We start from the raw sequence: 13,684 nt of genomic DNA on the forward strand, positions 1-13,684 counted from the left end.
TCAAAGGTTTAAGAAGACACATCACTTTTGAAATATAGTTTTGAAGACATGTTCATGATCTACAGTCTTGTCAAGAGAATATTCTATAGCAATAGTTCAACTATTTGAATACTGTTTTACAGATTCCCTCTTGGCGCCACAGAAGCGGATGAATGTAGGATGAATTTCAATAGCATGTAACACAGGCTTCATTGTAGTTGCTTCACACTTATTATTATTATTTTTTAGAACAGTGTCTGGAATCTTTATTCTGCTTGAAAATAGGTGAATTCAAGAAATGCAAATCTGTAAAAGGGTCCCTCTTCTCAATTTCGAAGTGACCGTGGGTTCGTTATAGTTCAGGATGGCGGCTTTGCACCTACGTTTACGTAGTGACACTGGTGGGCTTTCTACATTCTTTTTTGGAGAAAGAGAAAGCTTTCTGGTTTCCACCACAGGATACAAAGGGACATTCGTGATATCCTTCAGGCTAGAATGAGGTGACCGGTGAGTTTCAGGCGGTGCACCAGGGGGCGTTTCCACTGTCTTAGAGCCCTCTGTCTCCTTTCCGCCCCCATGCCTCAGTGTTCCTTTAGGTCGAGGCCTGGGGACAGCACTCCTGCTTGATTCACTGCTGAGATCTGGACTGGACTTGCACGTGGGAACATAGAGGTCATCAGAATCATCTCCTGAACAGCTTGATTAACAGATCTCACTTCAGAGTCATTGTCGGTTTCTTCTCTTGGAGCATCATTGCACACTTTTGGCCGGAAAGGAGTGAGGTGAACACCTTCTTCCAAATTAAAATCGTAAGCGTCACAGGAGGTGACAGCTTCATTCAACCTTTTTTTTGAAACAGTTTTGTTTTCACTTTTGCTCCCTTTATACTTTGATACAGATTTTGATTTTCCCCTTTCGTTAGCTTTCTCTTCTCCTTTTCTTTCTTTGGCACCTCTGTGCTTACTTTTAGTTTGTTGTGATTTATAGTCATAAACGTCTGTCTTTGTTTTGGTATATTGTCCTGGGTGAATCAGCCTTGGTGATAAGTAAATTTGACTCCTGTCGTACCGACAAACACTTTGTTCTACATTTTCAAGTATCCGTGTGATTATTGGTGGGTCTACAAGTCTAATCCTTTCTAGTTCCAAAGAGAAGGGACCATTTGTACCGAGTCCAGCCGGCAGGAACCCGTCACCAAACCAAGCATCACACACCTGAGCAGCTCTCCTTGTTACTACTTTTACCAAGCGGAGGACGGGCGGCACACGTTCCTGCACCCTGTGAACGCGCGCTGCCTCGTGCGGGAATACGGCAGCCTGGAGCGGAGCCCCGAGAAGATCTCGGCCACGGTGGTGGCGATCTCCGGCTACTCCATGTCCGAAGATGTGCGACCGCGTCATAGATACCTCTCTCACTTGCCGCTCACCTGCGAGTTCAGCATCTGTGAACTAACTGGCTCTTCAGCCTCCTCTGGTCTCTAAGGAAACCCTAGAGATATTCCCAGATGACACTGAGAAGAGGAAGCGGCAGCGCCAGAAGAAGGCCCAGGAGGAACGCCGCCGAGAGCGCCGGATCGAGATGGAGGAGAAGAAGAAGCAGGGCAAGTACCTGGAAGTCCACATTGCCCTGGAGAATCTCCAGCAGTTTCCTGCCTTCAATTCCTACACCTGCTCCTCTGATTCTGCTTTGGGGTCCACCAGTACTGAGGGCCGTGGGGTGCTCTCCCTTTCTCCTCTTAGCAGAAGTCCAGGTTCCCAAGCAGACTTTCTATTGACCCCTCTGTCACCCACTGCCAGTCAGGACAGTCCTTCCTTCTGCGTTGGAAGTCTGGAAGAAGACTCTCCCTTCCCTTCCTTTGCCCAGATGCTGAGAATTGGAAAAGCAAAAGCAGATGTATGGCCCAAAATGCTCCAAAGAAAGATGAAAACACCTTCGGTCCTCCTGCCCCTGTGGACAGCGATGGGGAGAGTGATACCTCAGACCGCGTTCCTGTGCCCAGTTTCCAGAATTCCTTCAGCCAAGCTACTGAAGCAGCCTTCGTGAAACTGGACACACCGGTGACTTCAGATCCGCTCTCTGAAGAGAAAGGAGGAAAGAAAAGAAAAAACCAGAAGTTCCTTTTCAGCACCTCCATCGTCCATACCAAGTGACACTACTGGCCCAGGCTAACTTCTCCGTCTGGTTTTCTTTTTATTTGCGCTTTTGTCTGCTGCTGTAATTATTAAGTATTTGAGTTTGAACAGATTAGCTCTGGGGGGAGGAGTTTCCACAATGTGAGGGGGATCCAAGAAAAATTTAAATACAGTGTATTTTCCAGCTTCCCGTCTTTACACCAAAATAAAGTATTGACACACACACACACAAACCAAAGAGCTTCACCAAAGAAGACATACAGATGGCTAACAAGCACATGAAAAGATGCTCAACATCACTCATAATCAGAGAAATGCAAATCAAAACCATAATGAGGTACCATTTCACGCCAGTCAGAATGGCTGCTATCCAAAAGTCTACAAGCAATAAATGCTGGAGAGGGTGTGGAGGTAAGGGAACCCTCTTACACTGTTGGTGGGAATGCAAACTAGTACAGCCACTGTGGAGAACAGTGTGGAGAGTCCTTAAAAAACTGGACGTAGAACTGCCATATGACCCAGCAATAGCACTTCTGGGCATACACACCGAGGAAACCAGAATTGAAAGAGACGCGTGTACTCCAATGTTCATCGCAGCACTGTTCATAATAGCGAGGACACGGAAGCAACCTAGATGTCCATCTGCAGACGAATGGATAAGAAAGCTGTGGTACATTTACACAATGGAGTACTACTCAGCGATTAAAAAGAATACATTTGAATTAGTTCTAATGAGGTGGATGAAACTGGAGCCTATTATACAGAGTGAAGTAAGCCAGAAAGAAAAATACCAATACAGTATACTAACACATATATATGGAATTTAGAAAGATGATAACAATAACCCTGTATACGAGACAGCAAAAGAGACAGAGATGTATAGAACAGTCTTTTGGATTCTGTGGGAGAGGGTGAGGGTGGGATGGTTTGGGAGAATGGCATTGAAACATGTATATTATCATATGAAATGAATCACCAGTCCAGGTTCGATGCATGATACAGGATGGTCGGGGCTGGTGTACTGGGATGAACCAGAGGGATGAGATGGGGAGGGAGGTGAGAGGAGGGTTCAAGATGGGGAACACATGTACACCTGGGGCAGATTCATGTCAATGTATGGCAAAACCAATACAATATTGTAAAGTAATTAGCCTCCAATTAAAATAAATTAAAAAAAAGATGAAAAAGCAAAGATAATTCTAATCTAAAAAAGAGTTTCTGTTGTTTAAGTCTTTCTTGATATACGTAATTTGTGAATCTGTAAATTTGACAACTCTAGGGCAGTTGTGCAAAATCTACCTTTAAGGACTTTCAGAGAGGACTGTGAAGCCTATTGAGAAAGATAGTAGATATGCAGTGAAAGGGTAATATAATATATGTCAGCTGGAATTTTCCATTTCCAAATATGAAGTAATTAAATGTCCTCTGGGGCTCTGTTGTGATTTTAGTTCCTATTCCATTAAAAAAAATCCCCTCTAATGAATTTGAAAGTTCCAAATCTGTGTCCACTGAACACTGAGCATCCTCCCTGGTGATGGTAAATAAGCCTGTAATAATTATATCATAAGGGCATTTGAATGTGTTCTTGCTTATGACTGCTGTGATCCTTCTCTATATGGAGTGGGGTGTCTGGTTGATGGAAAAGTGACTGATAACAGGGTCATTAAACAAGAAATTGTCCTTTGTTGTTTCATCTTTTTGACTTTCTTCTGGGATGGATACATAACCAAAGAAGTTTGATGTTCACGATGCATTGTAGCATGGAAATAAATATGTCCAGGTATTCCAAACACAGAAAGTGCTAGTGGACAGTTGGGGCAGCTTGTATTGTCTTAATGTCCAGAATTTATCAGGTCGTTATGGGGGAAAACTATGATGTAGGTTACTCCGGAGTTTGGAAATGTATCTTTTTAAAAAGTGGAACCTTAGTAATTTCCTATTAATTTAGGACACTAGGCATCCATTAATTTTGTATGAGGTCCAAGAAAGGTATATCTCAACTAAAACTGTTTTTTACCCTTTTCCAGTAGCCTTGGAAAAACATCCTGGTTTGTTTTAAGAAGAGAAGCACATTGTCAACAAAACACTGTTTCCTGTGAGCTGCTTCGTGGTGAGTACTTGATCGTGGGGCTAGCTTGCAATCTAGCAGGTCAGAGATTTTAACCAGAGATTGGCTATGTTTAAGTTTCTAATGTGGATCATGCATAGTTAAAGTAATAGATTTGGCCAAAAGGAATTAAGTAAAATACAATTAAATTATGGTTACTTATTTATTCAAGCACTGACCCCTTCCCCAAAGATTATATCAATATACTTGGATTCTAGTTAGGCATTGGCATGTTTTTTAAGAAAAAAAAATAATGTTCCTCTAGCAATTGCAATGAAAACAGTTTTAATTCAGCCACACGGAAGACTTACAATGTAAAAAATTATTCCCAGAAAAATGAATGTTGAAGAGTAATCTATAACTAATAGCGGAATGAAACACTGCCATTCTGCTGGTTGGTAGAGTGTGAGGGAATCTGATTCACCCACTGTATGTGTGTTCATTGAATCTGAATAAGCCATTCATGAAACCATTTCCCCTCCAATTTAGGTATGGTTTCTCTAAACCCACAGACTAGGTGGTTAGGATAGCATAAATAACTACCTTTATTGCTCACCCTAGGGTCTTAAAAAAAGAACTCAGGCTGAAAAGACTTCAAGAAAATAACTGATTTGAAACACACCCGGGGTGGATTCATGTCAATGTATGACAAAACCAACCAATATAATATTATAAAATAATTAGCCTCCAATTAAAAAAATTAAAAAAAAAAGAAAATGGCTCTTTCACATTTTTTATTTTCAAAGGGCTAACATCAGTGCATAGGAGGGTTCCTACATTGCATGTCCTGCTGAAGCATAGAATGAAGAGTGAGTCCATGAGATGTATTTCTGCAGGATGATAGCTTTCATTGTTAAACCATTAATGGTGTATGTGTCTGCAAAAAATCATTTTCATTTTGTGCTGTTTATCTTGTGGACTGTTATTTACAGATATTATTTTCCGAAAAGTTAAGTGACACATTAAAATGTATTAGCAAAAACAAAAATAAATCTTTAATTTTATAATTTAATAACTATTGTTATTATTAATATAATGTAATAATAATATAATATCATTTATAGTAAAATATTTCAAAATATGAAATGATCTCATTCAAAAATGTAGCATAAGGTAGTATTTTTATATTATTTAATAGTTGACATCACTTAAATGCTTTATTCTTCGGTGATAGTGTTTTCTGCTTTACAGATTAGGCAGAGGATGATGCCAAACAGAGAAACAGAGATAACTATGGAGGTAAAAAATGAGTCTCGCATCCAGGAGTTCATTCTGGAGGCGTTCCCTGCCGTCCAGCACTGGGGGAGCCTCCTCTTCCTGGTGCATCTGCTGGCGTACCTGGCCTCGATCATGGGAAACATGGTCATAATCACCATCACCTGGGCTGACCATCGCCTCCAGACGCCAATGTATGTTTTACTGAGCACTTTCTCTTTCTGCGAATGCTGTTTCATCACCACAGTTATTCCTAAACTGCTGTCCATCTTCCTTTCAGGAAGGCAGACAATTCCCTTTCCTGCTTGTCTCACACAAGCCTTTTTCTTTTTATTTATTGGAGCAGGAATTTTCTTTCTCATGGCAGTGATGTCATTGGATCGATACCTGGCTATTTGCAAGCCTCTGCACTATGCATCCATCATGAACCTGAGGGTTAGTTTCCTCCTGATTTTCTTGTGCTATTCTTTGTCCTTCATCTTCTTCACTGGTCTGATGCTCAAAGTTTCCCAGTTATCATTCTGTGGCCCCAATATCATCTCTCACTTCTTCTGTGACCTTGGCTCTTTAATTCGTCTCTCCTGCTCTGACACCAGCTCTGTTGAAATGTATTTCTTCTTTGTTACTTCGTTTGTCATTCTACTCTCCCTCATTGTAACCATCATTGCATACAGCAACATAGTCATCACAATCCTGCGACTGCCATCAGCCAAGGAGCGACAGAAAGCTTTCTCCACCTGCTCCTCTCACCTCATTGTCCTCTCCCTGATGTACGGCAGCTGTGTGTTTATATACGTGAAACCAAAGCAGGTGAACAGGCTGGACTCCAACAAGGAGGCTGCCCTTGTGAACACGGTGGTGACCCCGATGCTGAACCCTGTCATTTATACTCTACGGAACAAGCAGGTCCACCAGGCTCTGAGGGACATGCTGTCTAGGATGAGATTGCAAAAATAGAGTTTGGAGGCTGAGTGGGTCTGCTTGATCCTCTAGCTCAGTTCCCACCATTGGCAAAGTCTGTTTTCAAGAAGCTCTCCATATGGAGATCTATCTTGTGCTACTTTTCAGCTGGATGGGTACTGTCTTATTTTATTATTTAATACCTTCTTCTATTTGAAAATTTCGTTTGTTCTCTATATTCTGCTAAAGCTATCTTCCTTGATTTTTCTATTGATTGGTCTTAAATGGATTCAATTCAAGCAATATTGTGAAGCAACTATTATACATAAATCATAAGCTACAAAGTCATTAATGCAATAATAAAAATGTTGCAAGATTTTATCATTTCTATCCATGATACATTTTTATGCTCAAAGTTTATGATACCTCAGAAAAGATAGATAAACTTCTTTACCATTTGATACTCAAGGTTTGAAAATTACAGTTAAAAATTATTTCTGAAAATTATATAAAGTCATAGTACAACTTAATGGTGTTTTATCATTTGAATCTACTTATGTGAATGCTCACTAGTTCTTCTTCCTGTCTAGTTCTTCTTCATATCTATTGGCTTTCTTTTTCCACTAGTTCTTCATGTCTATTGGTTTTAGTGTCCAAACAGCTCAGTGTAACTCCAGAGTTTTAGATGAGCTCTTTCAGTGTATCATCTTCCAGATGTATCAAATTTTATCAATAACATTTTCTTTAATTCTTTCTTGAAATATAAACAAACTGAAAAGCTTTCAAATTATGTCAAGTTTATTTTTTCTGTAATTGATGTTGCCAAATCCTAGAAGCAAAAATTGCTCAAAGGTAGATAATCCCAGTAGCAAATTCTTTCCTCCCATATAAGAGGTATTTTCAGCTTAGTGTGATCTTGGGTGTAGGAGATGCCAGTGTCATCTATGTTAAGCTAATTTGTGGTTGAAAATTTGTGTAGCAAAAACTAATAGAAATCATAATTAGAAAAATATAAAAGGAAAATGAGTGCATTAATAATAAAAAAGGGGCATCAAAATGGAGCCATTTACTGTGTTTGAAGTTTCATTGAGGAAGTGGCTCCTACCTGAAGGTAATTGGCCCTAAAGGGGCATAGATCCCATCACATCTAACACTGCGTGTGCATAATGTGCATTTGATTTTTACTTTGTCTGATGTGAGTGTATATTTCCCTTTTAACTTGACTTGAAAATTACTTCTAATTTAAGGCATAATATTGTTAGGAAGAGTTTTAGATTGTCAGGAATACTGGGTGATTTAGATTTTTATGTCTGGGAGTGATTTGATGATAAGTTGTCCTAGGAATTACAGTCTTCCAAGGACATCTGTGCCTTTGTCTCTCACTTTTCCAAAATAGAAGTTAAATGAGTAATTTTTGAATCTGACAGAAGTTGGGAAGTCCTGAGAGTCCTCTGTGTTGGTCTCTGTCCATTAGATAAAAGAACCAATCTTCACAGTCTAGCCCAGACTAGTGCAGGAGATGGACATCACCAATCACCAAAAACCTTGGTGACCCAAACCTTGTGCTCATCTAAACCACTGTGTCTGTTTTAGTGTGTCCCAAGAGACTAAGGTGTGTCATCCTTATTATTCCAGCCCTAAGACAGGTAGATAGAATCCAGTCCTTCTATTAACAGCTGGGAAAGTTGGGGTACTAGAAATGTTGTCCAGTTCCTTCTATATTCAGTGGGAAACTAAGAGCTGATACGCTTGTCTGTTCATACTGTACTGAGTTGGGGGGCGGAGCTGCGAGAAGTGACCCATTACTCCTTAGAAGAAGCTGTAAGTTGGTAGGTCTGATCAGATTGTAAGGTGCTGTGTTGTGTTAGAACTCACAGTTTCTCCTTGCCTAAGACTGGCTTGCTTCTGACTGCTTAGCCCATGTGGACCAGAATAAGTCAGAATGAATATGTTCAGGAGTTCCATCAATAACTTTAAGTCACCAGTATGATGAGTTTAAACTGTGTTTCCTGTGTTTGAACTCTATTAGCCAAGACTTTCATAGGAATAAAACCAGGTTCTTCATGCGTTAGAAAGTTCCAAGTACACAAAAAAATTGCAGGCATTTCTTATTGTGGAATCTTTTGAGGCTATTAATGAATAGGGAATTTTAAGCTAAAATAAAGATAGAAATATCTCCAGTTAAATTTTTCTTCCTTAAGATCAGTTAAAGCATAATTTTATTATTTTAGACAGGGAAAAAAAAGCAAAACAAAGTTCAAATTCTGTGAAATACATCTAGCCGTGTATGTGACTTCGATATGATTGATCAACTAGTAGTGTTATAAACTAAACCTAGCTTTGTGCGAAACACAATGGTTGGGCAATGAGTTTGGCCACATCAAATAACTTGTTTAGACAACTAAGCCCTAAACAGTAGAGATTTCCATGGTACTAAAGGAGAACTTTAAGGGAGATAAAAGGGAAGCTTCTTATTTTTTGCCTAGGTCCAAGCAAGGGATCGGAGAAGGCAATGGCACCCCACTCCAGTACTCTTGCCTGGAAAATCCCATGGATGGTTGAGCCTGGTAGGCTGCAGTCCATGGAGTCATTAAGAGTCGGACACGACTGAAGCGACTTAGCAGCAGCAGCAGCAGCAGCAAGCAAGGGATAAAAATCAAAGATAACATTGGTGAATTGTGGATCACAGGCTCTAGGTGCTTGGGCTTCAGCATTTGCATTGCACAGGCTTATTGCTCTGAAGTATGAGGAATCTTCAAGGAACAGGGATCAAACCTGTGTTCCCTGCATTGGCAGGCAGATTCTTAACCATTGGTTCACCATGGAAGTCTCAGTGGCTCACATTTTTAAAATATTATGCTCAATTTATTTTTTTTAAAAAAATATGGGCTATTTTTTCTGTGTTGTACAGTCTATCATTGTAGCTTATTTATTTTATACATAGTGGTTTGTACCTCTTATTCCTGAACCCTATTTTGCCCTTTCCTTCTTCCCTCTCCCCACTGGGAACTACTAATTTTTTTTCCTACATCTATGAGTCTGGTTTATTTTTTAATATTCACTAGTTTGTTTCATTTTTAGAGTTCACATGTAAGAGATAAAATATGGGTGCTTGTGTATGCATAATTGCTCAGTCTTGTCTGACTCCTTGCAAATCTTTGGAGCTAGGCTCCTCTGTCCGTAGGATTTCCCAGGCAAGAATACTGGAGTAGGTTGCCATTTCCTTCTCCAGGGGATCTTCCTGACACAGAGATCGAACTCGTTTCTCCTGCATAGTAGGTGGGTTGTTTTATTTGCCACTCAGCCACCAAGGAAGACCTATAGGGGTCACATTCTCAATTAAAAATGTACAAAAACTAGAAATTAGCAAGAGTTTTATAAAGAATACTTTGCTTGACAGTTGAAAACCTTCCTATACAACTTCAAGTCTTCATAGGTGGGACAGTGGTGAAGAATCCTTCTGCCAATATAGGAGACAGGAGACGCAAGTTCGATTCCTGGGTGTGGAAGATCTCCTGGAGCAGAAATGGCAACACATTCTTGTACTCTTGCCTGGGAAATCGCATGGAAAGAGAAGCCTGGCGGGCTACAGTCTATGGGGTCACAGAAGAGTCGAACACACCTAGGCGACTAAACAACAGGCAGTTGTGCAAAATGTACCTTTGAGGACTATCACAGAGGACTGTGTAGCCTATTGAGAATGATAGCAGTATCTTACCATATGCAGTGAAGGGGTAATTATGACACATGTCAGCTGGAATGTCCTATTTCCAAATATGAAGTAATTAAATGTCATCTGAGACTCTGTTCTGATTATAGTTCCTATCCCATTAAAAAAAAATCCCCTCTAATGAATTTTAAAGTTCCAGAGGTGTGTCCTTTGGACCCAATGGGTTCTCACTGGTGAGGATAAATAAGTCTGTGATAATTATATCATAAGGGCATTTGAATGTGTTCTCACTTATGACTGCTGTGATCCTCACCTATGTTTGGTGGGGTGACAGGTTGATTGGGAAGTGACTGATAACAGGGTCACTAAACAAGGAAATTGACCTTTGTTGTCTCTTCTTTTTGATTCTCTTCTGGGGTGGATGCAAAACTAACAGTTTGTTGTTCATAGTGCATTGTAGAATGGAAACAAATATGTCCAGGTATTCCAAATAGTAATATCAGAAAGTGCTAGTGGATGATTGGGGCAACTTGTATTATCTTAATGGTTCAGAATTTATCAGTCAGATTGCCATGGAGAAAACTATGCTCATTAATCCTCCAGAGTTTGGAAATGTACTTTTTTTAATGGAGCCTTAATATTTTCCTACTAATGTAGAACATAAGGCATCCATTAATTTTGTATTAGGTCAAAGAAAGGTATATCTTAGCTAAGAGTGTTTTTCCCCTTTTCCATCAGCCTAGGAGAATGTTACATTAGCCTGCTTTGTTTTAAGAACAGAGAGAAGCACATTGTCAAAAATATACTGTTTCCTGTGAGCTGCTTCGTGGTGAGTACTTGATAATGGGGCTAACTTGCTATCTAACAGGTCAGATATTTTAACCAGAGATTGGTTATGTTTAAGTATATGATGTAGATCATGAATAGTTAAAGCAATGAAAATTTTACTTTTATTTATTAAATAAAAATTTAAGAAAAAGTACTAGCTAGTCAGTCATATCAACAGTTTGAAACACCTTGGACTGGAGCCCACGAGGCTCCTCTGTCCATGGGATTCTCTAGGCAAGAATACTGGAGTGGGTAGCCATTCCCTTTGGCAGGGGATCTTCCCAACCCAGAGATTGAACCCAAGTCTCCTGCATGGTGGATGGATTCTTTACCATCTGAGCCATCAGTTAAAGTAATAGTTTTGGCCAAGAGGAGGTAAGTAAAATACAATTAAATTATGATTTCTTATTCACTCAAGCACTGATTCATAGCAGATGCCCAGACCCCTTCCCCAATGATTCTATCAATATACTTAGTTTCTAGTTAGGTTTTGGCATTATTTTTTAATAAAGACAAATGTTTGTCTAGTGATTGCAATGAAATACAGGTTTAATTCTGCCACACTGAATACCTCCAGTGTAAAAATGTATTCCCAGAAAAGGAATGTTGACGAGTAATCTATGACTAATTGCATAATGAAGCACTACCATTCTGCTAGGTAGGTGGAGCGTGAGGGAATCCGATTCACCCATTCAGTGTGTGTTCATTGAATCTGATTAACCAAGTCATGAAACCATTCCCCCCTCAATTTTAGATATGGTTTCTCTTAAATCCACAGACTGTGTCATTATAATATTATAAACTAGCTTTACTGCTCACACTGCGGTTTTGAAAAAAGAATTCAAACTGAAGCGACTTTAGGAAAATAACTGATTTTGAACATGGTAATAAGAAAATGGCTCTTTCACACTTTACATTTTCAAAGGGTTTGAGTCAGTGTGTAGGAGGGTTCCTCCACTGCATGTCACACCTGAATGAAGCATAGAAATGACTGTGAGCCCATGAGATGTACTTTCTGCAGGATGACAGCCTTCGTTGTTAACCGTAAGTTGTGGATGTGTCTAGAAACAATCATTTTTATTTTGCCCTGTTTACTTTGTAGCCAATTATTCACAGATGTTATTTTCCAGAAGATTTAAGTGACACATTAAAAATAATTATCAAAAATAAAAAATGAATCTTTAATTTAATAATTAGTATAGTTAATGTAATGTTATAATAGTAAAACGTCCTTTATAGTAAAATATTTTAAAAATATGAAATGATCCCTGCTTCACAAATACAGCTGAAAGTATTGATTTTTTTTTTTTAAGATTTGTTATCATTTAAATTGTTTTGTTTTTCAGTGATAGTATTTTCCGTTCCACAGGTTAAGCAGAGGATGATGACAAATAGACAAATAGAGATAACTATGGAGGTAAAAAATGAGTCTCACATCCAGGAGTTCATTCTGGGGGCGTTCCCTGCCGTCCAGCACTGGGGGAGCCTCCTCTTCCTGGTGCATCTGCTGGCGTACGTGGCCTCGATCATGGGAAACATGGTCATAATCACCATCACCTGGGCTGACCATCGCCTCCAGACGCCAATGTATGTTTTACTGAGCACTTTCTCCTTCTGCGAATGCTGTTTCATCACCACAGTTATTCCTAAACTGCTGTCCATCTTCCTTTCAGGAAGGCAGACAATTCCCTTTCCTGCTTGTCTCACACAAGCCTTCTTCTTTTTATTTCTTGGTGCAGTGATTTTCTTTCTCATGGCTGTGATGTCATTGGATCGATACCTGGCCATTTGCAAGCCTCTGCACTATGCATCCATCATGAACCTGAGGGTTAGTTTTCTTCTGAGTTTTTTCTGCTATGATTTGTCCTTCATCTTCTTCACTGATCTGATGCTCAAAGTTTCCCAGTTATCATTCTGTGGGCCCAACATCATCTCTCATTTCTTCTGTGACCTTGGCTCCTTAATTCATCTCTCCTGCTCTGACACCAGATCTGTTGAGACACATTTCTTCTTCCTTACTGCATTTGTCATTCTACTCTCCCTAATTGTAACCATCATTGCATACAGCAGCATAGTCGTCACAATCCTGCGACTGCCATCAGCCAAGGAGCGACAGAAAGCTTTCTCCACCTGCTCCTCTCACCTCATTGTCCTCTCCCTGATGTACGGCAGCTGTGTGTTTATATACCTGAAACCAAAGCCGGTGAACAGGCTGGACTCCAACAAGGAGGCTGCCCTTGTGAACATGGTCGTGACCCCGATGCTGAACCCTGTCATTTATACTCTACGGAACAAACAGGTCCACCAGGCTCTGAGGGACACGCTGTCTAGGGTGAGGTTGCAGAAACAGATCTTTGGAGGCTAAATGGATTCTCTTGACCCTCTAGTTCAGTTTCCCACCATTGGCAAAATCTATTCTAGAGAAGCTCTCCATATGATGATCTAGCTTGTGCTGCTCTTCAGCTGGATGGGGACTGTCTATATTTTGCAATTCAATCTTGTGAATGTGCTCAGTTGCTCAGTCATGTTGTTTGTGACCCCATGTCCTGTAGCCCACCAGGCTCGTCTGTCCATGGGATTTCCTGGGCAAGAATACTGGAGTAAGTTGCCATTTCCTCCTCCATGGCATCCCAACCCAGGGATCAAACCTTTGTCTCCCAAGTCTCCTGTATTGGCATGCAGATTCTTTCCCACGGTGCCACCTGTGAAGCCTTGTTTATTTGAAAATTTCACTTGTTCTCTATGTTGCACTGATGATATCTTCATTGATTTTCTACTGATGGTCTTATATGAATTTAATTCAAACAACATTTATGGAGCAACTACTATACATACATCATACAATACAATATC

The 13,684-nt window shown here is 40.0% G+C and overlaps 2 protein-coding genes and 1 pseudogene across 2 annotated transcripts; 2 read left to right on the forward strand and 1 right to left on the reverse strand.

Moving 5' to 3' along the window:
• Positions 1–217: 217 nt before the first annotated feature.
• Positions 218–1,379, reverse strand: LOC129555169 (shugoshin 1 pseudogene; annotated as a pseudogene).
• A 4,030-nt stretch (positions 1,380–5,409) lies between these two features.
• Positions 5,410–6,390, forward strand: LOC129555994 (olfactory receptor 6C75-like). Its single transcript, XM_055425951.2, has one exon. The coding sequence runs from the start codon at positions 5,422–5,424 to the stop codon at positions 6,388–6,390; it is 969 nt and encodes a 322-aa protein (XP_055281926.2). The 5' UTR covers positions 5,410–5,421.
• A 4,421-nt stretch (positions 6,391–10,811) lies between these two features.
• LOC129555112 (olfactory receptor 6C2-like) lies at positions 10,812–13,196 on the forward strand. Its single transcript, XM_088842487.1, has 2 exons — positions 10,812–10,832; positions 12,201–13,196. The coding sequence occupies exon 2, from the start codon at positions 12,213–12,215 to the stop codon at positions 13,194–13,196; it is 984 nt and encodes a 327-aa protein (XP_088698613.1). The 5' UTR covers positions 10,812–10,832; positions 12,201–12,212.
• Positions 13,197–13,684: the final 488 nt, after the last annotated feature.

The sequence above is a fragment of the Moschus berezovskii genome, chromosome 12, assembly GCF_049115385.1.
Source record: "Moschus berezovskii isolate FMDL1 chromosome 12, NW_MosBer_1.0, whole genome shotgun sequence".
NCBI lineage: Eukaryota > Metazoa > Chordata > Mammalia > Artiodactyla > Moschidae > Moschus > Moschus berezovskii.

Bases quoted from the DNA above. Each gene is read 5' to 3' on its own strand.
- LOC129555112 (XM_088842487.1), top strand. From the start codon at position 12,213: ATGATGACAAATAGACAAATAGAGATAACTATGGAGGTAAAAAATGAG.
- LOC129555994 (XM_055425951.2), top strand. From the start codon at position 5,422: ATGATGCCAAACAGAGAAACAGAGATAACTATGGAGGTAAAAAATGAG.